The sequence below is a fragment of the Polistes canadensis genome, unplaced genomic scaffold (genome assembly GCF_001313835.1).
Source record: "Polistes canadensis isolate GaletaPanama2010 unplaced genomic scaffold, ASM131383v1 scaffold_11, whole genome shotgun sequence".
Classification (NCBI taxonomy): Eukaryota; Metazoa; Arthropoda; class Insecta; order Hymenoptera; family Vespidae; genus Polistes; species Polistes canadensis.
Window position 1 is genome coordinate 603,575 of NW_014569558.1, and position 27,311 is coordinate 630,885.

Genomic DNA, 27,311 nt, shown 5'->3' on the forward strand with positions numbered 1-27,311 from the left:
CTTTTTCATTTTCTTCTTAATAATAAATAACAGAATTAACGTAACATATTAATCCCTGTATTAAGAACAAATTCTTTGCATGGACGCAATGATTAGATTTATCCATTAAACAGTGCATGACGATAAACACGTATAGTGAATACATTTTAACCTAAACAGTGCATTTTAACGATCAATCATAAACGCGAATTATACTTTAAATTGCATCGTTTCGTTTAATTTTTTTCTTTTTCTTTTTTTTTTGTCTTCTTTTCCGTACTAATTGTAAGATATTATACTTATATACGCTCGAAATGATTTTCCCTATTAATCGCGTATTTTTTTTTTGTTTTTCTTATTACACCAACATTCCAAAGTAGGAGTTTCGAACGATCTGTTTGAAAATAAGTCAACAAGATGTTACGAGTTTAAAATCGTTCATCAAGTAATCAATCAATTCCGATGGTTTAGAAATAGTCGAGAAACTTCATGAAATCACGAAGAATTGTTATTATTCTTGTTAACTTCATATTTATCACTAATATATCACCAACCCTAATCATAAACACAGCACATATCTTTATTTTCGCCACGATACGTTTAAAATTCACAAAGTAGTCAGTATAACACATTGAGGAGTCCCTGCTCATCGGTCCAGTCAAACTGACACGGATTTTCGATCTCGTGGACTCAGCTGAGCTGATAATATTCTGGTACAAAGTCATTGGCGAGATTGCTGAGAAAATTGAAGTCTGAGGAGCTATTGCTGTTGTCGGCCGACGGTGGTGGTGCAGTCGTGTGAACGGGTTCACCGTAAAAATTACCGTAATTGTTATAATCCGTACTTCCGTCGGCTTGTCCCGTGCTACCGGGTGGCGTGATGACAGCAGCGGTTGCTGCTGCAATAGCAGTCGCTGTGGTGGTCATTCCGGGTGCTGGGAATGGATCTGGTGAGGACACATAACTGTTTGGTATATTAGATGCCTCGCCACCCTGATGAACGTGCATCTGATTGGTTTGTTCATAATAAGTGTTAGGGTGACATTTATTATTGGTTCTGTAATCACTGGCAGTGGAATGCATTGTTGGCGGATGAGCGACATAACTTTCAGCCTGTTGTTGTTGCTGTTGTGGTTGTGGTTGTGGTTGTTGTTGTTGTTGTTGTTGTTGTTGCTGTTGTTGCTGATGTGGAATTTCGTTATAATAATGTTGTTGTCCGCTTTGCGTAGACACATTGGTATGACCGTGAGATGCAAGATTTTCACTATTGGGATGATAACCTGTGCTCGTATAACCATAATTTCCAGAATTCATATATCCTTCCGTCGGTTGTTCGGCTTGTGGATTGGAATAGCCTTGGGCGGTATTGTAAGCACCTCCGCTTTGCATGTTTCTATGATACGATGCATGATACGTTGCTTCACTTTGAGGATATCCATTATAGTCGGCAGTATTTCCATATTGGTTTTGTTGTTGATGAAATTGCATGTTCGAACCGTAGACGTTTCTAGGACCGGTCACTCTCGCGTGGCTCATCCGCGAGACGACTGTCTGATTTTGTCTATACGGATGAACTTCGTTGGAATATGGAATTCTAGTATGTTGATATCTCTGTCTGATACAATAACTGTTCTGAGATTGAGTTTGTTGAACAACCGGAGGAACAGTTTGTCTATTCGTTGGAACACCGTTTCTATAATCAACACCGAGATTTGATTGATAAACGTTTTGTTGTTGAAAATGATTTTGATTCGTTGCCATGGTTATGGCAGCGTGAGGCGACATAGTACCAGGATTCGCCGATCCGTGCATTATAGCTGGCACCGAAGTTGTTGACGACGGAGAACTTCGTGGTCTTTGCATGTATGCTGTATGCGTTTGTTGCATACTGAGTGGACTTCCTTGTTGAAGCTGAACGGAGGCTGGTGTTCCAGGTGTGGAGGAAGGTGTCAGGCTTCTCGCTGAACTTTGACCTGGCAAGACCGGCGTACTGACAGTAGAATCAGGCATAGCAAGAAGAACACCGTTACTATTTACTGAACATATTTCTTTCGAATTTGCGGACGGTGACTTTTTGCTTATAGAAATTTGTTTCGATGCGTTTGGACTCTTGTGTCCACTTTCGACCTTGATCCTTACTTCGTTGTTCGAAAGTTTCTTCGTCGGGACGCTCGGCGAGGTCACTTCACTGCCATCCTGCGACCTTGAGTCATCGTCGGCCATCATTTTTTCTAGAGAACTAGAAACACTATTCGTACTACCGACACTACTGGCACCATTACTGTTCGTATTGAATCCTGGATTACTATTGTTGTTGTTGGTAGCAGTCGGAGTATTGTTATTATTGTTATTGGTGTTATTATTATTGCTGTTGCTACTCCGTCGACCAGACGATGCCAGATCGGCTACGTCACCTGGAAGAGTACTACCGACGTCACCGACCCCAGAAATATCACAGTTGTGACAGCTTTTCTTCTCATCAGCATCGATACTTAAAATCTTATCGTTTTTCGTCTTTTCCATGCCGTCGGACGTCGAACCATCCTTTTCGTCGCCGTCCTCTTTGCTCAATGTCTGTCGTTTATGTTTCATTCGTCGATTTTGGAACCATACTTTTACCTACGAACACAAACACTGTTATATGTTTCCATTCGATTGAAATATTTTTCACTTTAGATGAAAGGCTGATTTAAGAAATCTTTTAGAGTCATTTATATTTTTAGCGATTCATTTTGTATCGAAGTTAATGTCAGTTGGCAAATATTATCCTTACCTGTCGTTCCGTCAAATCTAGCGACGCTGCGATCTCAATTCGTCGTGGTCGACAGAGGTATTTGTTAAAGTGAAACTCTTTTTCCAATTCTAACAATTGCGTGTTTGTATATGCAGTTCTCAATCTTCTTGGAAGACCATTTTCTGCAACAATAAAATAACACAAATCATTTTCATTATAATTTTTATACTCAACAAATATATAATATTATATCTGTTACAAAATTGAAGTTTCATTTATCTATAGAATTTTTTTTACAAGATCCTATTTAATAAAATGCATAATTATTTTAACGTTATTCCTAGACGATTAGCAATTTTTCTTACGCCCTTCATATCGTCTAATATAAGACGAACGATGTGATTCACATAGTTTTTATCGAAGCTTTAAAGAGATAAATAGTTATCTAATTAATGATCAGGGGTACGTGAGGGAGATGAAGGTACGTCATCGCAACAATGAAGGAGCGTAAGCTTCTCGTGTCAATGTACCTGTGGTAGCCATAGTGGGAGGGTCTCTCGACTCCTTAGAAACTTTTGGGCAAGTTCCCAACCGTCGGTATTCCGTGTCGATGCGAAACACCTCCTAATTGTTATCAGGCAAGAAACTTGTCTCGTGATAACAAGGGGAAGCTCTAGCTAGGGTGTTCCGCCAATAGGAAGAGGAAGGGTAAGGATAAGAGAAGCAAAGTAGCAAGGAGCAAAAGGGGCCAGTGTATTCAAGATACTTGCCAGACCATAGAAAGTAGCCACCAAGTATCCCACGATTACTTGTACTTCGATAGATCGCATGACGTAACGCTAATTTCCGCCAGAAGAGAGACACACAACAATTATTAATAGTCCTCGAGAGCGTAATTACGGAATTTACGGAGTAGCCATTACCATTTAGGATTCGATCGTTTCCCTAACCGAAACGAATGAATTTCTGTCCTGTATTAGCGACACACTGTGAGTCAGATCTAATAAAAGTATAATATTTTATTCTAATTTGTGCATATAACATAAATATTGTCTCGCGTAATTTATTGTTTAACATACAAATATATGTGGCATACTTTAAATTATAATATACAATTGTTATAGATTATAAATATATTTATGTCACTGTAAAAGTAAATTGGAATACTTTTCCTAAAGATCAGACTTTCCTATTACTTTTCTATATTATGTACCGTTAGAAAAACTTTGATGTATGGCCATGTAATTATTCGACACCTGGACTCTTCTCTCTCTTTCTTCCTCTCTCTCTCCCTTCGTTAGCTTGTTCCTACGCAGGGTGTTAGATGCTTTTTTTTTTACAACGCTTTGGCCCGTCCTATCGAGTGTACAAAAAAGTGCGATACGTGGTGCAGGTCTACAGAAGCGTTTTCTGTGTATAAGGGCTGTCTAACGGCGGCCTCCAAAATGCTGAACCACCCCAAGCGGATGTAAGGGTGGCCCCGAAGGGTGCTTCCAAAGTAGGATGAGAGTTGTCGGGAGTTGGAGAAGGTAGAGATGGGTTCTCGAGCATGGATGAGAAGGGCTCGTGACTGTGTGAGCGAGAGAAATAACGAAAGGAAAAAAAGAATGAGACGGACGATATAGAAATAGAAAAAGAAAGAGTGTACATAAAAATAGAGAGAAAGAGTGAGACGGAAATGAGAACGATGTTGAAGAAAGAAAGAAAGAAAGAAAGAAAATAGAAAATGAGAGAAAAATAGAGAAAGGAGAGTGAGATGGGAAAGAAGAGAGAAAGAAAGATAGACGTCAGGGAGGGAAGGACAAAAAAAAAGGGAAGGGTGAGTGGGTGGTTGGTTGGTTGGTTCGTTCGTTCGTGGAACGAGGCTAACTTCGCACGTGGTATTTCCACTGAACGAGGGTTGAGAGAAACATAGAAGAGAAGGAGAAAGAGAGAGAGAGAGAGAGAGAAAGGGAGAGAGAGAGAGATGAAAGCGTGATTGACGTGGGCCTCATCAGCATTTCGGTCTCGCGATTGGCTGGACGGACCTGTCAATCAGCCAGTATTCCACGCCTATTGAATGCATTTTGCGTTCCCGTTATCTGACACTCTTCGATTTTTAAGGGCTGATATATATACATATACACTATTTTCTATATAAATGTGTGCGAATATACACATTATGTATTTCTATGTACAGAAACATGCATATCAACATTTCCATAGCGCAAAGACACATGAAATCGGTCGATCATGGTTGGACGCTTTGAATTTCTCTCTTGGGAACCAATACTACTATACATGGAATTTTAATGTTCGTTTAGCATTCTAATTGCTATCGGCATGACTTTAATCCCTTAAATTCCATTCCCGTTCTTTGCTCAATTATTCCCAACGAAGCGATCAACACACCATGTGCAATATAATAATTATGCTGCTTATCCATTCGTACTTGTTTTCATATACGAAAAATAATATATTTCATACTAATTGTTCAATTATCATTAATTTCTGGATAATGATCTAATTTTTTGTACTTAGTCATTGATGAATAAACGATATTTTATTATAATTGAATATGAATTGTATGTGATAATTTATGTTACTGTATTGTAACATTTATGTTGAGCATTTTTTATAAATGTATTATTTTATTTTACGTAAAATTTAATCAAGTTGTCAATTTTTGTAACGATAATATAATCGATTGACAGTTGTCAATCAAGATTTATAAAAGAAATTGTTACTTTTTAATCACCGCTCGTCTTTCAACGAAAGAGAACAAAAATATCAGTTAGTATTCTTCTGCGAACAGGGTTGAGAGATGACATACACTAGCTAGGTGATAGTTGACACGTAGATCGTTGAGTGACAAGATCATGTGCAAGGTGCGATGGATAAGTCTAACCAAAATAGAGCTCGCATTTCTTAATGTTGTCACTTCATTCTTATTTTTTAACATATATCCAATTATTAAGCGTATTCAAAGAATTTCATTATATGCATTTATGCTAAAAAATTTCTCTATGATTTAATTAATTTTTTGTTTATCAATATTTTTTCGACAGAAAAATTTTATTACATTTTATAATTAATATTGTAAGAATTAATAGAGTTTGGGGGGATAAAACTAGAATAGAAAATGTCAAGAATAATAGAAGCTAGGTTGAATATCGAAAATAAAAATTTCTTAAAATCACAATCGTGCAATAACACAGTGCGGTTCGTCACTCATCGTCGAAAGTAGTCTAGTCGGGCTTTTGCTTTAAGTATTACTTTCAGTATCTCACCATATTTTTCTTTCACGAAACGAAAATATTTACTGAGTTTATACTCGATTGAAGAGACACTTTTGCTACGATTGTGTTCTTGGAACGAAAACAAAATAAAACATAACAAAAACGTGACACATTCGAGATGAGTATTTATTTAAAACTTTCAAATGAAGGATAAAGAGAAATATGAAGATAATTATGTCACGTTATGAAAGAAATAAGATTTTCCATAGGACGGAACAAATGGGACGATCTAGCGTCGTTGATCTTATTTATCTCATGGTGAAGGGTTCATACAAGGAAAACTTCATTTTGCTTCCGATGTTTAAGGATCAATGCTGAGGCATAATGACCGTCGGCAAAGGGAAAGCAGACGATGAAGCGTGCTGGAATAAGTAGTCCACACGCGACCAAAGAGAGAAATAAAGAGAAAGAGAAAGAAAGAGAAAGAGAGAGAGAGAGAGAGAGTCTGAAATCTACCTGTCCTCCCTCAGAGTTCTTTCATTCCCCCTCTTCCTCTTATTCTTCGAGCAAGTTGTGTATAGACAGGTGGGAAGGGTCACATGATGGCCGTCTCGTGTAATTTGTCTTTTGTTTCCCCCGTGTTCGTGCCTTTAGCCGGAGGAAGAAAACTTGGGAAGGAAGAAGAATAAAGGGCGGAAAGAACTGGCTCGATCGAACGTTGTCCAGGAAAGAGGAACGATTTCTCTTTATTTCTTTTTCTTTCTCTCGCTATCTGTATCTCTATCTTTCTTTTTCTTTCCCCTTTTCCCTCTCTCTCTCTCTCTCTCTCTTCCTTTACGCGTGTCATTTTTTCTCTTTTTTTTTTTATCTTTTCTCTTTCTTAATTCCGACATTGAGAACCGAGCGGTAAAGCGGTGATGTAAACGTATGAAAAATGAGTGACGAGAGTTCGAGACGTTGAAAAGGGCAGGCGGTTTCGTTTGTACTTTGGCCGGTTTAGAAACAGGTAGAAAATTTAATGAACCCAGAGTGTGGAGACTCTTTGGGTCTTGGTGATTGATACCACCCACACTACCACCTCGTCATTTTACTTTTCATTAAATTAGCAATTTTGTTGTTGTTGTTGTGAATCTTATCGCGATAACACATTTTCCATATTTATTATCAGATGACAAACATATCCAAAGACAATTCGATATTTTCTTTAGATACGTTAGAAAACGAGTTCATCGATTTAAGAATATTTTAATCGTATATTATGTCGTCTAAGTAAAAACTCGTTAGATTCTATTAGCTATGAGGAGGAAAATTGATAATAAATTAGATTATAGTGTATTAGATAATGTCGTTCGATAACGAGCGAAAAATAATTCATTCGTGCAATGAGATAATATGTAATTCATGACTATTGGATAATTTGTGCCGGATAGATCGGCGAATGATTAAAGAAATATAAATATAGTTGAAGAAGAAAAAATAGAAAAAGGAAAAAAAAACGGGAATCCCCGTAAACTATGGGTTATTATAGATTTATGCAAGGACGTAGGCTAGGGCTTGTGGAAAGGTACACTTCATGAATTAAATGCACGGTTTTCAAGTAGGGAAAGGAGTCCAAGTGGAATGCCTAGCTAGCAAGCTAGGTAGCTGGCTGGTTAGATGGTTGGAAAGGCCTTCGATGCTTTGCTTTTGGTCTGGGGCCTCGTTGGTTTGTTGTACGCTGCTCGGATACGAACGATAATCAATTAACGCCGAGCAAAACAAGAACCACGAGCTTGAGCATCGACCGGAGGCCCGAGCTGCAAAATGTTTCGCACCTCTTCGTTCCACTTTGCCCTGGGAAGCCCATTTTGGCAATTCGAGTAGCTAGCTGTTCTAACCCCCTGATAAATCCATTCTCCGGAATAATTGATTTCTTTGTCATAGAGTTTAGTCGATCGATTCGAGATATTAAGCTACGGGTATGTTACTTAAATATCATTCCAATATATAGAAAACAAAAAAGTATAGATAAAAGATTGATAGTATGAAGATTATAAATTATTATTGCTATTTTAATCCTTTTTTTATTCTAATATTTGTGATTATTTTTGAGTCCTAGATTTAATTTGTCTTGAGTAAGATTTATTTTTCCTCCCTAAACGGAGTAGACAGTGAAAATAATTTTACAGATCTATCAAATAATATTTTACAAAGGGTTAATGTCACACGTCAACTAATTTTCTAAATTTACAAAATAATTTATTTATAATTTGTAAACTCTCTATTTGAATAATTATACAGTTTGGTCTAATTAAAATAATTTATTAGCGTTAGTATATAATTCTGTTCTTTTACATTTTTTTTTTCATGATGAATCTTATGCTGAAGTATTTGACAGAGTGCAATTTCTATAGATACATATGTAACTGTCATAGATTCGATAAGAAGACCGAATTCTTTTATCTGTTTAAGTTATTCATCCACATATTATATGCCTATCTAAAGAAAGAGAAAAAGAGAGGGAGAGAGATCTAGTAGTCTTTTAAAATGAGACACATCTATAGTTTCTTCGTTCAAAGCCGACGGATCATCGCATCCCTTCGTCCGAAGGGATCGCATAGACAGGATTTAAGCAGAACGACGAGCTTCTCTTCGTGAATACAGCTAGGGATAGATATTCAGCTCTTGGGTAGTTCCTTCGAACCATAATCTGGCATCGATTTTATGCAAAAGCTCTACCACGAAAGGGCCCACTGTGTTATTACGTACTTCCTCTCTCTTTCTTTCTCTTTAGCTTTCTCTTTTTCTTTCTCTTCACTTCCCTCAAGCGTTAGAACCGATCGTCTGCATTTTTTAGCGACTCGTGAAAATCCTCAAGCATGTTGGCTCTATTTGAATTTTAGCATATAGTAAAGTTTTCTTCTTGAAATAGATACGCATAAAATATCTAAAAATGAATAATCGATAGAATTAATTTAATAATTTTTCATTTATTAAAATAGGAATATATTTATATACGTATACACACACACAATAGGAAAGTAACGTTCGTGTAGACATAATATTGAAATCATTCGATTTATATACACTTTAAACTCGAATATGACCGCTATGCATTTCTTTTTATTATACTTACAATTATAATCTCGAATTTTGTTTACCTCGGCAGCAGTGTTTGTTAGGTCGTAGGAAAGTAAGCATCGTTTAAGATAACGTCGTGTAACATAGAGATTTTTGTTTTTACTTGTATAATATATTATTTCATTTAATATTTTAATGCTACATATGTATACTTTTTTACTGTAGCTTATTTTTTATCGTGTCCAGTTCAAATCAGAATACAAATCATCTATATTATAACATCTGATATTAAATTAAAGAACAATACAATTTAATTACTTTTCTTTTTTTCTTTTTTCTTTTTTAGTAATATACGTTGAATAATATTTGAAATGAAAATAAATATTAACCAAGATTAATATATTAATATAGGATAAAATTTCAGAAAAATGGCGAAATAAAATAAAGCTAAAGAAGGTTCCAAGAAACGCCATAGAGGTTGCGGCTGGTATCGGTCTGATGCGATGCGGCGGCCATGTTGGAGTGCATGCAACGATGCAGTAGACTCGCCAACATATGATTATGGTGGGCGCAACGAAGGCTCTTCGTGTAAGAAAATTGGACGAAGGGCACTCTCTTCTTGCTGGAGAAAGACGAACGGAACACGTCGTAAGTGTATTTGTATGTTTTTATGTATGCTCATATATGTGTAATAGAGAAAGATAAAGAAAGAGGGAGAGAGAAAGAAAGAGTGTGTGCATGATATGAAGGCAAATGTCTGGCCAGGTAGAAGGCGTGCCGATGCAACCTGCAATCATCGGGGTGGAGCGACCATGCTCGACCCCTTCGCATACGGCCTCGCTGAACCTGCGGCCCTTCCTTTTGCGTCTTTCCAACTTCCTGCCTGGCAATCTTTTTACTCACTAATTCTAACTTCTAACCAACGATAAGAAACTAGAGATACTGAGAATATCTTCTACTGACCGTATCTCTTGCCATAAAACACTTGTATATTTTAATGAATCATGATCTCGTATCACGTTTAATTCAATTCATAACAAATGTGTATAAATACGATAGGATATTGAATTATTCGTAGATTATAATAATTTTTACATATTTCTATATTAATTCTTAAGTATATATTAACAATCGAAATTATTTTATAACTTAGAGAAATTTCTAAAGGGAATTTATTGTCAGTTGTTTATTTTCATGATAAAATTATAAATTAGATTTTATTAGATGTTTCTCACGACAACATGGACAGAATATATTTAGTAGGCTTATTAATTATTTAGATCTTTTTTTTAAATCAAAATAAGCACCATTTGTTTTGCATATTTCTTAGTAATAACATTTGCAATCGTGTGGAAGTTAATTGTTTTAAGAAATAATTAAGATATATTTAATCAATATATTGAAAATATGTTCTGCACGAATGAAGATTTTTGATGGACAACATATTCAGATTCAATGTGATTATCTTTTGAACACAAACAATTGATTTTTTGTATAAAAATATTACAAATAATTGGATACGGCTCTCTAAATTAAATGAACTTTCTATCATTTTTTAAAGTAATTCAATAACTTTGAACGGCAATATTTAAATTTGATTGATTTTGTTGATTCATTGAAAGATTTAAATTCGATTGTTTTAACAAAAAAAAAAAAAAAGAATTTGATATTTATATAACGTACGTTTAATTTAAGTATTAAATTTTAATAAACCAGCAATACGTTGTCACATTTCAAGAAGAAAATAAAAATAAAAAGAAGAAGAAAGAAGACTTCTCAGATTATTGTAAAGTGTATTGTGTCATGGTAGAAGTAAAATGTAAAAAGTTCTCGTGTTTCATCGTTGAACACCGTAAAGCACAGTTTAGTTCTTCGTAATTCTCTCTACGTTTATCGCTTTAAGTTTACGCAATGGACACGAGAGCATCAATCATTGTGTATGGTACAGGTAAGCGCGTACGATTCCTTATTCGTATAAATACCTATCTAAAGGAAAATATTCTTTACCCAGGTAAGATGCGATATTACAATTATACTACCTATCTCAAGAGTAAAGTTAGATGAACATCTAAACGTTCGTGTACGTGTCTAACGATTGAATTGGATGATGGATTTCCTTAGCCGAATATAAATTCGAATCCGTTGCACGCGATAGAAATTATATTCGTATAATTTTGTTAATTTTTAAATAGGAATTTTAATAAATTCAATTATAAATGTATTTTTATTTCAAATTTTAATATAATACCGCTTATATTTTAATAAGTCCGGTTTGGAAAAGTATCATTTTTAAAAATGAGTATTTAAACATATTCTTTCGTTAAAAAGCATTCATTATTTCTTCAGGTTAGAATGGAACTAAGAAACGTAATTAAACGTTACTCCAATCGGACTTATATAAATTACGTAAATTATACGGAGGTAAGGTCCAGCGTACAAGCCGTTCGATATTTTATTGCTTATCGCAGTGCATGTCATTTTTATAGCGACTAAATGTTGCCGGTCGACTTTATCTCGTTACTATAAGACGATAAAAATAGTGTGACGAATGAAAGTAATTAGTCAAATGCCGATCTATTCCCCTCCCACCTTTTTACTAGCCTTATTCCACCTATTCATATGCTTACTTATTTATACTTACGAGTTAGCTAGTATATATGTATACATAAAGACAGTCCTTCCTTTTTTAATAGCAATTCCTTACATTTCGTTCTTGCACGATCTCGAAGTAAAGATAATTCATACAACGAAACTCATTATTTTTCTAGATGTTCGGTAAATAAAACGAAAATAATATAGATTCAATCTTTTACTATCTATGCATGTATATATGTGTATATGTACACATATGAACTATGAAGATAGTACGGAAACATAAAATAGGAAGTTTCAGATCGTTAATCAGGTATTCTGTAAATCATTTTCATTTTTATCGTATTATCTTTTATTTTATGAATATGAAGGTAGAAATCTCGATTTCTTAAAGTGTTTATTTCAAATTATTGTTTAACGATTAAGTTTACTGCATTATCAAATGTTCGTTAAGGTAAAATTTTATCTTGATACACGAGAGACAGATTAAAACGAATAAGAATTTAGAAAAGAAAATGTTAGTAGTGCTTTGTACTTTGATTATCGTAGAATTATTTTAATCACATTAGTGTTCCAGCTGCGAACTACACACACACACACGCGCACGCGTATATGTATATATAAATGTATGTATATATGTGTATATATAGGAAGGTCCTGTTAGGAAAAGGAGCTCTCACAAAATCAATCTTGCGTCTAATGGAAAGGTGGTCCTCCCACGGGACCAACCACCCCCCCTTGACTCGCGAACTACCCTCCATCCTTTCTATTGCTTCTGTTTCGTGCTCGCTTTCTTTCTTTCTTTCTTTCTTTCTATAAATATAGTTTTATTAACCTAAAACGCTAACGTAAAATCTCATCGATGTTAAAAGACGCCAATTTACAAAGTTATCAACTGTATTTTTAACGACTCTTTTATTCCAAGAAAAAAAGAAGAAAAAAGGATTTTCTTTTTTACAGAAATATAAATTATTTTGAATTATTTCGAATAATTAAAGAACTTCGATTATTGTTTTGAAATTTATTATCATATTGTTCTCGTAAAACGTTTAACAAAGTATTAGAAACAAGTACGTAATTAATATTAGTCACTTTACAAAGTTATTAACTGTATTTTGAAAAAACTTTTATTTTTAGCAAAAAAGAAGATGAAGGAAAACGATATGATTACAATTATAATTCGCATAAAAATATTAAAAATTATTTCTAAAAACTCTATACAATTTCAATTATATTGTATTTAAATTTATTTTCAGATATTTTCAATCGAACATTTAATGAAGTGTTAGAAACAAGCATGTAATTAATGGTATTACATTTAAATGAAATGAATTAGAAATCGTTTATGACACTTTAAAAATGTACATTAGGTTTCAATTCGGTTTGATAGTCATCAGAAAGGAAGTTATGTATGTGTATATAACGCAAGCAAGGACATAGGTATATAATAAGACAAAAAGTAAAATAATCGACGTTACGGAGATCGATATCTTGGTAATTAGACATCCGTTTGCCAACTAGACTGGCGATGGGCATAGAAAGAAAAAGAAAATAGAAAAATAAAAAGGAAGATGGTCGTACAAGTGGAGGAGGCATACTTGCTCGCGAACATCACGAACTATATATACATATATAATATATATCTAACAAGTATTACTATCATCTACATCGACTGTACACCTGCACGCATGTGTCAATTTTCTGCCTGAGTTCATTAATATTCTTTCTCGCTATCCAAGACATTTTCAAGAGTACTTAAGGGTCAAGGACCGTGGGTTAAGGCCGTTCGATAATCGAGTACCATTTTTCAACGAAAGTTTCGATCTCTTTTTCATTTTAATTACATATTTCTTCAATCATTTATTAATATTTATAATAATTAATATAAGTACATTTATTTTTTTTTTTTTTAGCAAGTTTGGATGAACGTATAATTATCGATATGTTTAACACTAAACCGTACCCCACATCCTATTTGAAATGTTTAATTAAAATTCTACATTAAATATTATTAATTTTATTTATTATTCAAGCCAGTACCAAGTACACACATTTACTATTATCATATTCAATAGTAATAAATATAACTGTTGTTTAAAACCAGTCACTTGACTAGTTATGATGGAAATAGGTATGCATACACTATCGTATTAGGTTCAGTGTTAAAACGCGATAGTAAAAATATGTACGTGTGTATATATGTATGTGTGCGTGTGTACATATAATTTATATTTATAAGACTTAGGCGTATTTTCTTGTTGGACTTCCCCTAACTCATAGTCGAAGAATATTACATAAAAATCGTGAAGAAAGGAGAGCTCGTAAATCTAAGTCCGCCGTTAGAAGAGGAGAACAGTGGTCGTTGTTGAAAGTAGTAGGGGAAGTACGGCGAGTGTCCTTTATAGCATTGTTAACAACTAATGTATGCGTCCCGGATACTCCAAACCCTCCGCATTTAACATTCTTTAACATTATTATACACATGGCGCCTGTCTGAGTACTCTCCACACGTTTTTCTCCCTTTACTTCCTCCCTCCTTCTTCCTCAACACCATCACCACCATCACCACCACCACCCATCCACACTCACTATCTGTCTGTCTCTTTTTCTCTATCTTTTTCACGTCCCTTCGTTCGACCCTTCGCGCCTTCGGGGAAAGATTTTTGTCAGTTTTATTTAACTGCAACCACCGAAGGAATCCTTTTTTTCTTTCCTTTTCTTTTCTTTCATTTTTATCCAACCCCATATATTCCTCGTACCTCTATTCCAAACTCAAGATATCGACGGTTGCCCGTTTTCACCAACTTTTATAATCCGGTCACGTTTTAAGACTTAGCTGAACGCTGTAATTTCGTGAAAGGAACACCTTGCTAACTTGCTTTAGATGCTACTAGAAAGAGAAATACTTATACGGGACTTTTTTTTCTTTTCATTTTTCTTACATTTTTTTTTTTTTATTTCTAACCTTATCCTATTCGACGTGTCGTAAGAATCAATTACTTTTAAATGTGCACACGCGTACGCATGTTTATGTGTGGGTTGTATTGCGGTATTTCTAAGTAACATAGATACGTTCGTTGATGTTGCGCTTAAGAATAGATAGGTCTGACTGGACATTGACTACTTACAGTGTCAAGTATCCATGGCTATCAACCATAATATATAATACCTACAATACCTACATATATTATTCGCTCTATTTGTCAATGTTGCCAACGTACATGTATAAATAATTAGTGGATAGGTCGTACGTTAAGAAATGTTCATTATGAATTCTTCGTGAAGTCAGATACTAGATATCGATATATTTAAAATGTAAAAGAGGCCGCCATGTAGAAAAGGAAGTGGGGAAAGGGGAGTAACAGTAGTATCGATCGATCGTGGTTGCTTAATTACCGATATGCTGAATTAATAATTAATAATTTTTGTTGTTATATTTTTCTTTTTTCTTTGTGTTACTTTAGAAAACCGTAGGTAGGTAGGTAGAGAGAGAGAGAGAGAGAGTTTATGAAAAAAAAATCAGGTGGTGGCTATCAGGGTCTCTTTTGCAATGTCGATTAATTATACTCGTTCGGTTTTAACATACCAACCGACTTACCGAGACGAACTTACCTTTCGATAATAATTATTTTCAACGTGTAAGAAGTATAATATTATTTGAGTTTTGCTTGCTTTTTAAGGGATCTAATTAATCAATAATCTTGGAGCACGATCTTGGAGATACATACGGTTAGAAAGAAAAATGCTAACAGGAAGCGTCGAAAGGATCGAGGCTAATTAAAGCTAAGCCAGGATATTAGTTAATTTATCGTCTCGGTGCACTAACCGCGTCACTACTCACTAATACTTTAAAACCTACTGTTCTGATATACATATATTGTATATATTATAGAATATTCACACTATCAACGCCGTCACGTTCGCTTTTCTTAGAGACCATTTCCTTTAGATTTCTGTCGATTTATTATATGCTACTCAATAACTCATGGCTAATAAGTCTCGATGAAATATTCCAAGAATGTTCCATTCCTGTCAAAGATTCGACGTGATTTACTTTTCAAATGAATGTATAAATAACAAAAAAAAAATTATCTTCATTATTAGGTGTAGCAATTAATTTGTTGCTTTTTAAACAAATTTATTATATACTTATCTAGTAATCATACATACATCTGTTAATCTTCAAAATAGACTACATTATTTTGTATAATTTTTCGGTTCGTCTTTCAGGCAACTGCTTAATTTCTTGATGAAAAAAAAACATGGCGATTTGAATTGTTTTACCCACACGTATTCAACATATCTATCGTGTTAAAACATAATTAGGTTTATATATATATAAATAAAAAGAGTTAAATCTAATCAATATATATGCGATATTTTAAAGTCGTTTAAGTAGAATAAAGTGTAGGTAATTTGATTGTAATTAAGCATTGGGTCATACCCCAAGTACATAATGCATACAATTAGAGAAGAGAGAGAATAAAGAGAAGGTGAGAGAACCGTGGACCACCGCTCGAGGTAAACGGGTGGCCAGTGGTCGCTTTAAACAATTATCACGAGGGTCGGACCTTGCGTGAGTCGACAAGGGTGATAAGTTATTGCGCTGAGGGGTAGCTTAGGAAGTGAGACGAGCTTGAGTCTCGTCGTTTGAACGGTTACAAAAGGGTAATGGCATTATTAGATATCATTTCGATATAAAATTTTATAAAGTTCATAAAAATTTAACTCATTTTTTTGTTTTTTTTTTTTTTATATTATCACACCTATGATAAATGTAAAACAAAAACAGTAAAATACTTTTGATTTTTGTTGCGTTCATCAGAATTTACTTGAACAATACTTTCTAACAATACGTACAATCAAAACGAATAGGTTAGGTTTAACTTGGTAGGCTTGTTCTGCCATTTAATTCCTAATCGAGCAGAATTGGAGTTCTGGATGAGCTGGCAGTGGTGCCAAACCGAACCAGTTACACGAGAACGGATCTAACACTATTCCGAAGGACCCTGGCTCACGATGGAGTCCTTCCACCACCAGAACCATTTCCTTTCATTCCAGGCAATATTTCTTTTCGCGAGTCCCCCCACAGGGTCCTTTATCTAACAAGGAGCAAATCATTTCCCTATTATTTGCTCGCTATCGCGCTCTCGCTTCTCCAGACTTCCTCCGGGTTCGTTTTCCTCGTTCGAGTATTCAAGCTCTCTCTCTCTCTTTCTCTCTCTTTTTTTTTTTTTTCTTCTCTTACACTCTTTCTATATCTTTCCTTTTCTCGCCAGTATATTTTCTGGAGGCCATCCAAACCCTATCCATTGTGGTGGTTCGAGGACAGAGCTCCGTTCTTTTCCTTTCTTTCATTTTCTCTCTCTCTCTCTTTCTCTCTCTTTCTTTTTCTTTCTTTTTTCATCCTTCTTTTCTCGTATGCTTTTTTTCTCTTACGTTTCTTCCCTTACCATTTACCTTAGAATCTTGTATAAATTTTTATAATCTACGAGCACGCTATCCATGGTAAAAATACGACGATATTCTTTACCCCCTTTTTCTAGTTAATATATAGTTGATAGTATAGTATATGAGTAAATACCAATAGAAACAAAAAATCGGTCACGTAAATCATCGATCGCAAAGTCATCTTCGACGAACGTCATGCTTTTCGCTCAAACCATTTTCTATCGTTCATTTTTGAACGTTTTCGATGTTATCTATAACGGTATATATATATATGTGTGTAGATACGTTACACCCTGGACCATTTCAATTTGATTTTTCAAGCGACCGCTACCGATTTCATCGTGCGGTGTAATCCAAAGATCGATATAGAACACCATTTGCTTTGTCATCCTTGGGAGGGGTAGATATAGCCGAGTTAGATATACGAAAAATATGTTTTACTAATAGTTAATATTTTTCATTAATTATCTTTTCAAAAATATTTGATCTTAATTTCATATTTTATTGACTACATTGACACAAAATGATACTTATATTAAATACACCATCTGTCCCTTCTATGAGAAGGATAAACAGTTATCGATCACTATAGACCTATCAATCAATATTTTGTTCCATTTGTAATAATACAAACTTACAATTACTCTATTAAAAATGATCTATTTGTTTTAGGATATATCATATCAGAGGATTACTTTGATCGTTAATATAATAATAGATAATATTGTCGTGTTTATCTTTAACATAAGAAAATCTAACAGATTAGAAATGAAAAGGGGTAAGAGGGTCGTTGGACTTTAACAGTAAAGTCCGTCCCATTGATTTTTCGAATAGAGGTCGAAAGCATGACTCGCAGATCGTAGCTTTTGGTGGCTCCCACGCAAAACTCTGTACATGAACGTGAACGTGGACATAGACGTGGACGTGGACGTGAACGTAGGCAGCTATCCAGTTCTGGTCAGCCAGCTAGCCAGCCAGCCAGCCAGCCAGCCAGCCGGCTGGTCGACCAACCGACGGACGGCTGACTGCCTTTCTGATTGATGATCGCTACTGGACTCTCCGGCGCAATGCATACCCTACCAACAAATACATCCTCCACCTCCATCCTTTTATCCAACGAATCCAAGTCCCAACCACCCTCTACTACCCTTTTCGTTCACGCTGAACGCCGCCGATTCATTCTCGTATCGCGCGCCTCCACCCTAATCTCTTTACACGATTCAAACAACACCTTGTTCTACTACAGGACGAACTCGCTCGAGGAACTCCGCACTTTCAAATTTATTGCTATCCACCTACCGCGTGTTACGTTGCTTTGGTTATATGTTTCTTATCTGTATAATCGTTCCTACATTCTACTTTACTAATACCGATTATCGTTTATATTAATAGCCACACGTTATTGCGTACGAATTTGGTTAACTCGATAATACGATCAATTTTTATTAGAATTGGTGGTTAATTCAATTTTATATCGAAGATTATTTAAATCCTTTGTATACTCCTTTAATTTTAGATTCAAATATTTGACATTATTTTAGAAATAGCGTTGTATAATGCATAAGAAATGTGATAGAAATGGTAAGGATTAATTTTTTAAAGAATATTTTTATTTTTTTAATTACATTCGATACTTTCTCTATTTTGTAAATATCGATAAGAGTGGAAAATATTTTTCTTGGAGAGATATTTTAATTGTAATTAAAAATATCTTCATTTGTTTGGGGGATGGGGCAGGGGAGAAGTCAACCTTTCGAAAAAGCAGACAAAGTTTGAAGGTCGTAGAAAAGTCTTTAACATCCGAGATGCAAAGGGGGATCAGTAAAGGTAATTGCACGGCTTAATAATGAACTCGCAAAAGCATCTTCCGTCGGTAGTAACTCCGGGGTGTTTGATGTCGCATAGCTTTTTATCGGCTACGTGACATTTTATAAACACAGGCTTTCGGGCGTCGCCGGATTAGCCCGTCGCAGGAAATCTTTTAGCGCGTCGTGCCACTGCTCCTAACGACTAATTACTCCCGAACGATCTCACCCTCAATTCTATTCTTCCTTTCTGTCGAACTATCAACACTAGAGCAATATTTTCTTCTTTGAGATGAAAACAATTTTGTCAGTTCATAAATGGATAAATAAGCATTGAAGACATAAAAATTATATTTATGTAAATCAAAAATAATATTTTATGATTCAATAATAATATATATTTCATTTTACTATCATAATTTTTTTTTAATTTATTAATAATATACCTCTGCTATAAAAATATTAATTTTGTTGTAATAATCATTGTGTTATATAATTTAAGTAAAATATTTATTCCAACTTTTTATCTCGAAACATAAGTACAGTTTATGTAAGTAGATAAAAAAAAAAACGTTTACATGTGTGTGTATATGTATATGCGTGTGTGAATCGAAGTTGAGTCATTACGTTTATTACAGTTTCACGAGTATTGACTTGATTACGTCAAAGAAAAGAAAGGAGAAATAGGTTCACGTCCATTCGCACGATACTTTGGCACGCTTCAGGGAAAATTGAATATTGACCAATATTGCGAGTTACTCGTCCATCTAAAATGTTCGTGAGTTTCTGCCGACTTTATGTATCTCGAACGTGTTGCTTCAAAAAAAGATGCATCAAACTACCCGAAGTATAAATTTATTTATCAAAATTGCAACACGTTTCTAATCCAATTTTCACTCAACTTTGATTCTAAATAATATTGTATAATAATACCAAAGAGTTTGTAATTACAGTAGAATTCCAAATTCACGTAATCAATGTCAAGGATTGAAAAAGTTTAACCGTGGAATCTAGAAACGATTACTTCATCGTATTCAATAGTAATTTCAAATAATTATACTTCAAAAGATAAAAAGAGCTTGGCGGTATACAATTATTTAAATAACACGGAAATTATACAGCAGGTATGACGTTATTACTGTCGTCGAATTCACGTGATCGAGGTAGACGGGTTGACTTTTATGAAAAATGAGATTGATCAGTGATTTCACAATTGATGATAACGCCTACGATTGAATTAGGATTTAATCATATTTTCGAGAAACTTGTAGTCGCAATTTTAGAGAAAGTTAAAACAAGTTATACCAATTGGTTCTTGATCTTTAACGCTAGATCTTAAATTCTAGTTTCTGTTTTTTTTTCTTTTCTTTTCGTAAATTTTTTATTTGACGTTCATACCCAACATCTAACGCGCATAGTGTTTCTCGCGTAATCGAGAAACTGGCATTTATTTCTTCTCGCGAGATCCAGTGGACCTGTTGACCATAATGGGCCTCACAGCGAGATATAAAAAGTTTTCAACTCTACAGGAGCAGAAGCCGAGGTTTCTTCCGAGCCGATGGTTTACCTTCATAATACAAACTCCCTAGTCATTCGATGATCAAAGTGAGTGCCGCTCTCTGTCTCTTTCTTTCTATTTCTCTTTCTCATTCGTTCTTCCTTATTCTCACGTATACTGGCCAGTCCTTTTCAAACGTTCATTCGTATCTTTCTTTTCTTAATCTCTTTGGCAATGGTTGCAAGACGTAATATAGCAGGACATCTTAGCCGGATGGTACCGTTTCGATCGGGAAGTAGGACGCAACCCATACTATCTTTCCTCCTGTCGCTGAATTGCGATGACGTTTCTTCCATCGTTTCTTGACGGTTATTAAAAATCGCATATCTCTCGAATGAGTTAAGAAAACCTTTCACGCGGACCCTTTTTTTCGAACTTTACATCAAATCATTCAACGTCACTTGCCGTATCCTTAAACTATGACACTAACAGTTGGCCCCGTTAATTCGAATCTTTTATCTTCTAATTTAGAACTCGGAACGCGATATTCCTCACACCTTCGTGTTGCTGATTTTTTTATTTTTTTTATAACAAAGACTTTGAAAAATTATTCCTCTTTTACTTTTTATTCTTCTTCATTTTTTTCGAAATCTTTTATTTTCCCTCCGAAATAACTTTTAAGATGTTTGTTTTTATTTTATTTTACTTTTTTTTCTTTCTCTGCATAATTCTTAACGGTTTCCTTCTCATGTTTGAAATATTTGTAATTTTACGTTAGTGAAAGAGCTCATCGTCTTTCACTTTTGAACCCTCTTTCTCTTTCTTTCTCTTTCTCTCATCGTTCCTTGGCAGCCACCCCCCCATAGCATTCTCGTCGTTGATCACCCTTACGATTCGACGTAGCCATGCGGATGGTACCGAGGAGAAAATAATGCATTAGAAATTCAGATGACCGAAAGAGAAGCTCGCTATGCGATTTATCAAATGAAAGCGGTAGTACAGTCAAATACCCGTCCATGTCGACCGTGGAAGCGACAGTTCATTTTTAATATAAAAGAAGCGTCAGCAGAGAGATCGGTTATGTCGCCAAATGACAAAAAATGTCTCGACTATCGTCGATGTTTTTAGTTTATCTGTCCTATTTTATCGATCGTTTGACAATCAAATAAACTTTCTTCAAATGTTCATACGCAATGTATCAAAAAATGTTTTCAATATATTTTTAACTATTAACATTATGGCTTAAAATTTTGGATTTTGTAATAGTTGGTTGTATAAGTCAATGTTTATAAATAATATGTCACTTTTGTTTCATATCGTCAGAATGTCCGAATTCCATGATTGTTCCTGTTCATCCATCACCGGTTTCATCCCCTTACTTTCCACAGTTTCAACTCCTCTGTTTTTCTCTCTCTCTCACTCTCTCTCTTTCTGTTAGTATCTCACTTATATTTTCCACGTTAAACCTGCCAACGTTTAAACGGTTTATAAACAGTCCCAGTCCGATAATTTATTAGTCTGAGTAGGAAGAGGTTCTTTGAATTGTCGACCCACGACTTGTCGCTGTTATATCTATAAAACTATTTATACTTGTTAGAAATCAAATTCGGTAATAAAATTATTCGAATGTTTTTAATCCTAATAGTAAAAAAGACTTGAAAATTATTCGCCATTATTTATTTGCAACAATTAATAATTTATATTAATTAAAATCTAATATTTTTTAATCATTCAAATGATTTGGTATTAAAATTTGAATATTAAAAGAAAGGATAGAAAAATGTGAAAAAAAAAATAGTTTTTGTTTTTCAAAACACAGTCATGATAAAGCACAATTGAAATAAAAACAGTAGGATAAGAGAGAGAGAGAGAGAGAGAGAATGAAACGGTAAAGGCACAGAGGGGAGTTTGAGACTTTTATAGCGGCCCATTTGGCGCAACAACAAGCGTGGAAAGTTCTTTTAGTGTTGGGTCACAGATTCCGGATGAAAATATGCGTACGATTATGGGGTTCCGGATTATCAATTTGTTATACCGTGTTTATTATTTGAACACGCTATCCGGCTTCCTTCACGGAAAATTTGGCCAGTTGTAAAACACGGATTCGTACATTTTCGGAAATATGTTAGAATTAGACTACTATGATTTCTCCAGATGTTAGCATCATATAGTGAAAGCAGAACCATAAAGAGTGTTCGTTAAATCGTGTATGGTAGAAAAGTTCTTTCATTTGGAATAAAATAAATATATATTTATATTTTCATTATATATTTCCTGTACTTTCACTTTTTAACTTGATTTTCTTTTTTAAATCAGATTTCATCGGTTGCATTTGAAACAACAAACCAAGTGTATCCATGAATTTAATACTTTCGATCATCATCACATATTTTGCAAGACAATTTCCTTCTATTAAGCTACGCTTTTTTCTTTTTGTTATCATAATTATTTAATTTGAAGATAAAAATATGAAAATTCTTGTAAGTAAAATCTTTGGATGGTTTAAACGAAGGAAAGATTTTGAATAGAAACGCTCATTAGGAGCGTTGATCTTTCGGAAATTTCCCGAGCGAAAATGTCGTCTATTTTAAAACAGCAGACATTGCTCGAAGATTGCGCTTTCAGAGATATCAATCTTGAGACATCCCCTTTTCTGTCTCGTCCTCTCTCTTTCTTTCCTTCTTTTTCCTTTCTCTTTTTATTTTTCGGCGACGATAGGACGGACTGACGGTTCTAGGGTTCGTCTTGCTTGGGATTTAGTACGAGAGTTATCTCTAATTCGGCAAGGATTTATTTACCAATGAATCTTGAAATTAGATGCGATTCTATTTCGAAATCAAACGATACACAGGAATAATAGGGAGTGGTTCAATCACACGCATCGCAAAATCGACGAGAGAGAAAATATTCTTAGATGTTTTCGATTATTTTCTAATCCTAATATTTGTCTCTTAAATTGATTTCATTTACGATATAGAAATTTTCAATCAACGTAGATTTTATCTGTCCATTTGAAATTCTACGTAGAATTGAACTTAAATTACAATTAGTAATTATATTAAAAAACAAATCTAATGATCAGATGATTCCCAAAGTAGAGTCGAAACTTTGTCGATCCTTTTGAAAGTTTGTCAAATCGGATGGAACCGAAAGAGAAGGCAATTGTTAACATTGGCGGTTCACCGTCTGTCATTATTGCGAGATTAATTAGTAAAAGGGGATGGAGTACGTGGGAGAGTCGCGTAGAAGATGGAAGGGTGTCTACAAGATGGCTCTGTTGAAGAAGAAAGAGGAAGAAGTTGCATGGTGAGAGTTGGGTCTTAAGTAGTATGGTTGAAGTAAAGGGGATGACGATCATCTGGCCTTCTCTCTAGCCTAGTTCTATCCCAAGGGATGCAGGAATTAATTGACACATCGGCTTACTCTTGGAGGAAGCTCTTGGCCAACGATGCTGATGACGACGACGACGAGGACGAGGACAACGACAACAACGACGACAACGACGAGAACGATGCCGCGACGTGACTGATGAGACGTTTCGAAGGAGACGTCGAGAAAAACACTCGTGGATTCCGTGACTCCCTTCTTTTTTTTTTTTTAAGCCGGAACGTCGACTTTTTTTTGGCAAGAATTATCGTGGGGAGGATATATAGGAAGAAAGAGGGTGATTTGGGATGAGAAGGTTTGGTACTCTCCTGGCAAATAACTCGACTAATCAGAGCCATCTCCCATCTCAGTGTTCCAGAACGACGACGACGACGACGACGACGACGACGACGAGGTTTCAAGTAAAACACCTCCTATAGGGCAACGGCAATGTAACAGATTGGAATTTAATACGAACAGGGTGACACGTTCACGCGTTTCATCCCTCTTACGCACTACCACACATCCCACACACTAGAAACACATTGGTTAGAAACGGACTAAAGCCAACAGGCTTTCAGGAACAGGCGTTACGTTAGTCAATGTTACCACCAAGAAGGATCCATCTCCTATCCTATCCTATCCAAGACCACAACTTAGAATTCGTTAGCGGCTTCTCACGGAGGCACTCGTAATAACCCGCTGACGAGTCCAACTCCTGTTGCTTTGACTAATTGAAATTCGGAGATGAATAATCAAGAAGATAGACGGCGAATCCGTCGGTATATTCCTTCATCATTCATCGTCAACAGTTACCAAGAGATCTTTCTTAACTTCCTAAGAAATATTTTCGAACGTTTAACGTTACTTTCAATTTGACATTATCATTTGTTTCAAATATAGGTTTTTATACCGTGTCATTTCGAATCATCAAAAATCTATCTTAACGAATTCATTTAAAATTCTTTCCAAACGACAGATTTCAAAGATAAGAAAAGAAATGATTTTCCAGTAACTTGTTGGACCTTACGAACCATATCGAGTAGCTATAAATCTGAAAAGATCCGTGGCACGAGCCACATGATGTCCTCGTAACAGAAGGTTGTACGCAACAATGGATTCGAGATACGAAGGGTTGGCGAACTTTATGGGCCACTAGGGTCGCCATTCGACAACAGTATCTTACACCGTTCTCCATTTATCTACCTATTCTCCTTGTCTCTCCATCCCCTTCTCTCTATTTCTATCTCTCTCTCTCTCTTTCTAGCAACCCATCTCTTTCTCTCATTCTCTTGGGTGAGTATAAACACCGACGACACCGATTTAACCGATCCTAAAGTCCTGTGAGTGGTCAGAGTCCATGGCGAAGGACGGTCCACGGTACACGCTGGAAGATTAAGTGTTTGGCACGAAGGTTAACCAGCCGCTGGTCGGCGGTAACACGCGGAATCATCTGTAAATTGAGCCCTGGGTTAACGGGAGAGAGAGAGAGAGAGAGCGTCGGGACGGCCATAACTCACACGGGGGTGCCTCCGCCTCCGTCAGCAATGTAGGGGAGGTGGTGCTCCCTACGTTCTATCCTACAACAACCCCCGCCACGTGTTTTCCCTTATCGTCTACTGCTACTACTCCGGTCATCTTCCCGTGATTTGTGAGCACTTTTTTTCTTTTCAAATCTTACAACATCTTTAACACAACTTACATACAAATATTATCCCGATATGATCTTTCTAAAAACAATTATAAATATGTTGTCATTTAATTGGGGATAAAAGTACTAGCTAGATCTATTATTTTGGTAATTGTTTTCGAATAAAATGTTATTTTTAGGACGATTAAATATTGTTGATAATATTAGAATAATTAGAATTGTATGTATAATATATCAATATGATGGTATTTTAAAAAAATAAATATTAAAAGTGATATGATCACCAAAGATAAAACTTAGCTTCACAAATAGTTGTAGTTTGTAGTATCCATGATCATGAATAAAAAGGCATCAGCGACGATTTATCTCGAAAACAATAATTCATTGGATTGTGAAAGGGTTGTAGGGAAGCGGCATGTGCGTCCGAGGACCGAGAACCTATTGAGGAATAGAGCGTTCGTTCATGGAACGATACATCATAATTTGTTAGCTCGTGTTTGCAAATGCTGGGGAAACGTGTGGTTTTAGTGTGTGGTGCACACGCCAGATGCTTTCGATCTTGGAAAGGTTTCTCGGGTCGAAGAAAAGGAGTGGCTAGGGTTATCATTAGCCGACGGACATTGGACACCCTGTAGAGAGACACAATACAACAGTGGCAGGCTAATAGACTCCTACTAAGCTACCTAATGTTGTAACCAGATAAATTGAATTCTATGAAGTACCGCTTAATAAACGTTTCTATGCATTGATAGTTTTTCTTTGTCATTATCCTAGTTGAAGATGAGGTAAAGGTGAATGATGAGATAATCTTTTTCTTTTTATTTTTATGAGATTATCTATAGTAAAGTTATTAATCCGATTTTATATCCTGATGCAACGATAATATATGTATTAACTTGATAAGATTGCAATAAGGTATTTTAATAGATTTTTTTGCTTTATCGTATGCAATTAAAATAGTATACGTAAGCTTGATATTTAAATATATAAAGTACGTAAGATTATATAATAAGATAATACTTCAAAATGGAGTATAGAAATTAAACGAGATGGGCGTTAAAATTTCTAAGAAGCATTAATCCGTTAGAAAAATAATGATGAATTTCTTATAAATCTTTCATATGTTACGGTATATTATACATATCTATAAGTAATAACAAAAATCTTTCATTTTAATTGAATCTCATGCAAATGTCTGTTGAGAATTATTATCGATAATAGAAAATCTTCGTTAAGTTATTCAGAGTTTAGATATTCATCCGAGCCTTCCATGCTATCGTAAGTAATCTTAAAATTATCTTATATATTTTAGGCTAATTAAAATGAAATACTTCTTGAATATTGTTCTTACGTTATGCTTGTATATGAAAGATATAGATTGGTAAGCAAGTAGGCTTACCTTGCTGACTACTCTTTCTAGTGGTTTTCTTTTCCTTCATCCAAGGATATTCAGGTACGTTGACACCAGATGGATCAGTTACTCCGTGATGATCCATCATTCCATGATAGGGAGGAAGGTGTGCTCCAGGACTTATGGAACCACCGGTACCAGGTGAATGCTGAAGGTTCCCATCGTTAGGCAATTGCGGCAAAGCAGTCATGAATTCGGCCATTGAAGGTTGACTATTAATGAAGCCGGTCTCGGCAGTTACACAAGTTGGGTCCATAGTTGGATGATGCGTTGAGTGCGGGGGCAGCCCGGCTGGGGCACCAACCCCCGCGGCCACCGTGGCCAGCCAGAAGCCGCCCCCTCCGTCGTTCGCCAGGACGGGTGTCGTCGGCCTCGTCTTCAAATTTGTGAACTCTTTGGTCACACAGATTCTTGACCGGTCACCTACCTGCTCAACGATCTCACTATTATGTTGATCCTCAAGCTTATGATGATCTTGTCGTAATAAAGCTTCTTGCTTACCACGCATGGAACACACTCGATTATACTTTTTTATATTTTTTCTTT

The 27,311-nt window shown here is 35.4% G+C and overlaps 1 protein-coding gene across 1 annotated transcript; it reads right to left on the reverse strand.

Moving 5' to 3' along the window:
• Positions 1-669: 669 nt before the first annotated feature.
• On the reverse strand, positions 670-26,972 carry LOC106793076 (homeotic protein proboscipedia). Its single transcript, XM_014759688.1, has 5 exons — positions 26,763-26,972; positions 15,502-15,506; positions 2,753-2,941; positions 2,418-2,598; positions 670-2,210 (listed from the first exon to the last, which is right to left on the reverse strand). Exons 1-5 carry the CDS (start codon positions 26,965-26,967, stop codon positions 670-672), a joined length of 2,121 nt encoding a protein of 706 aa, XP_014615174.1. The 5' UTR covers positions 26,968-26,972.
• Positions 26,973-27,311: the final 339 nt, after the last annotated feature.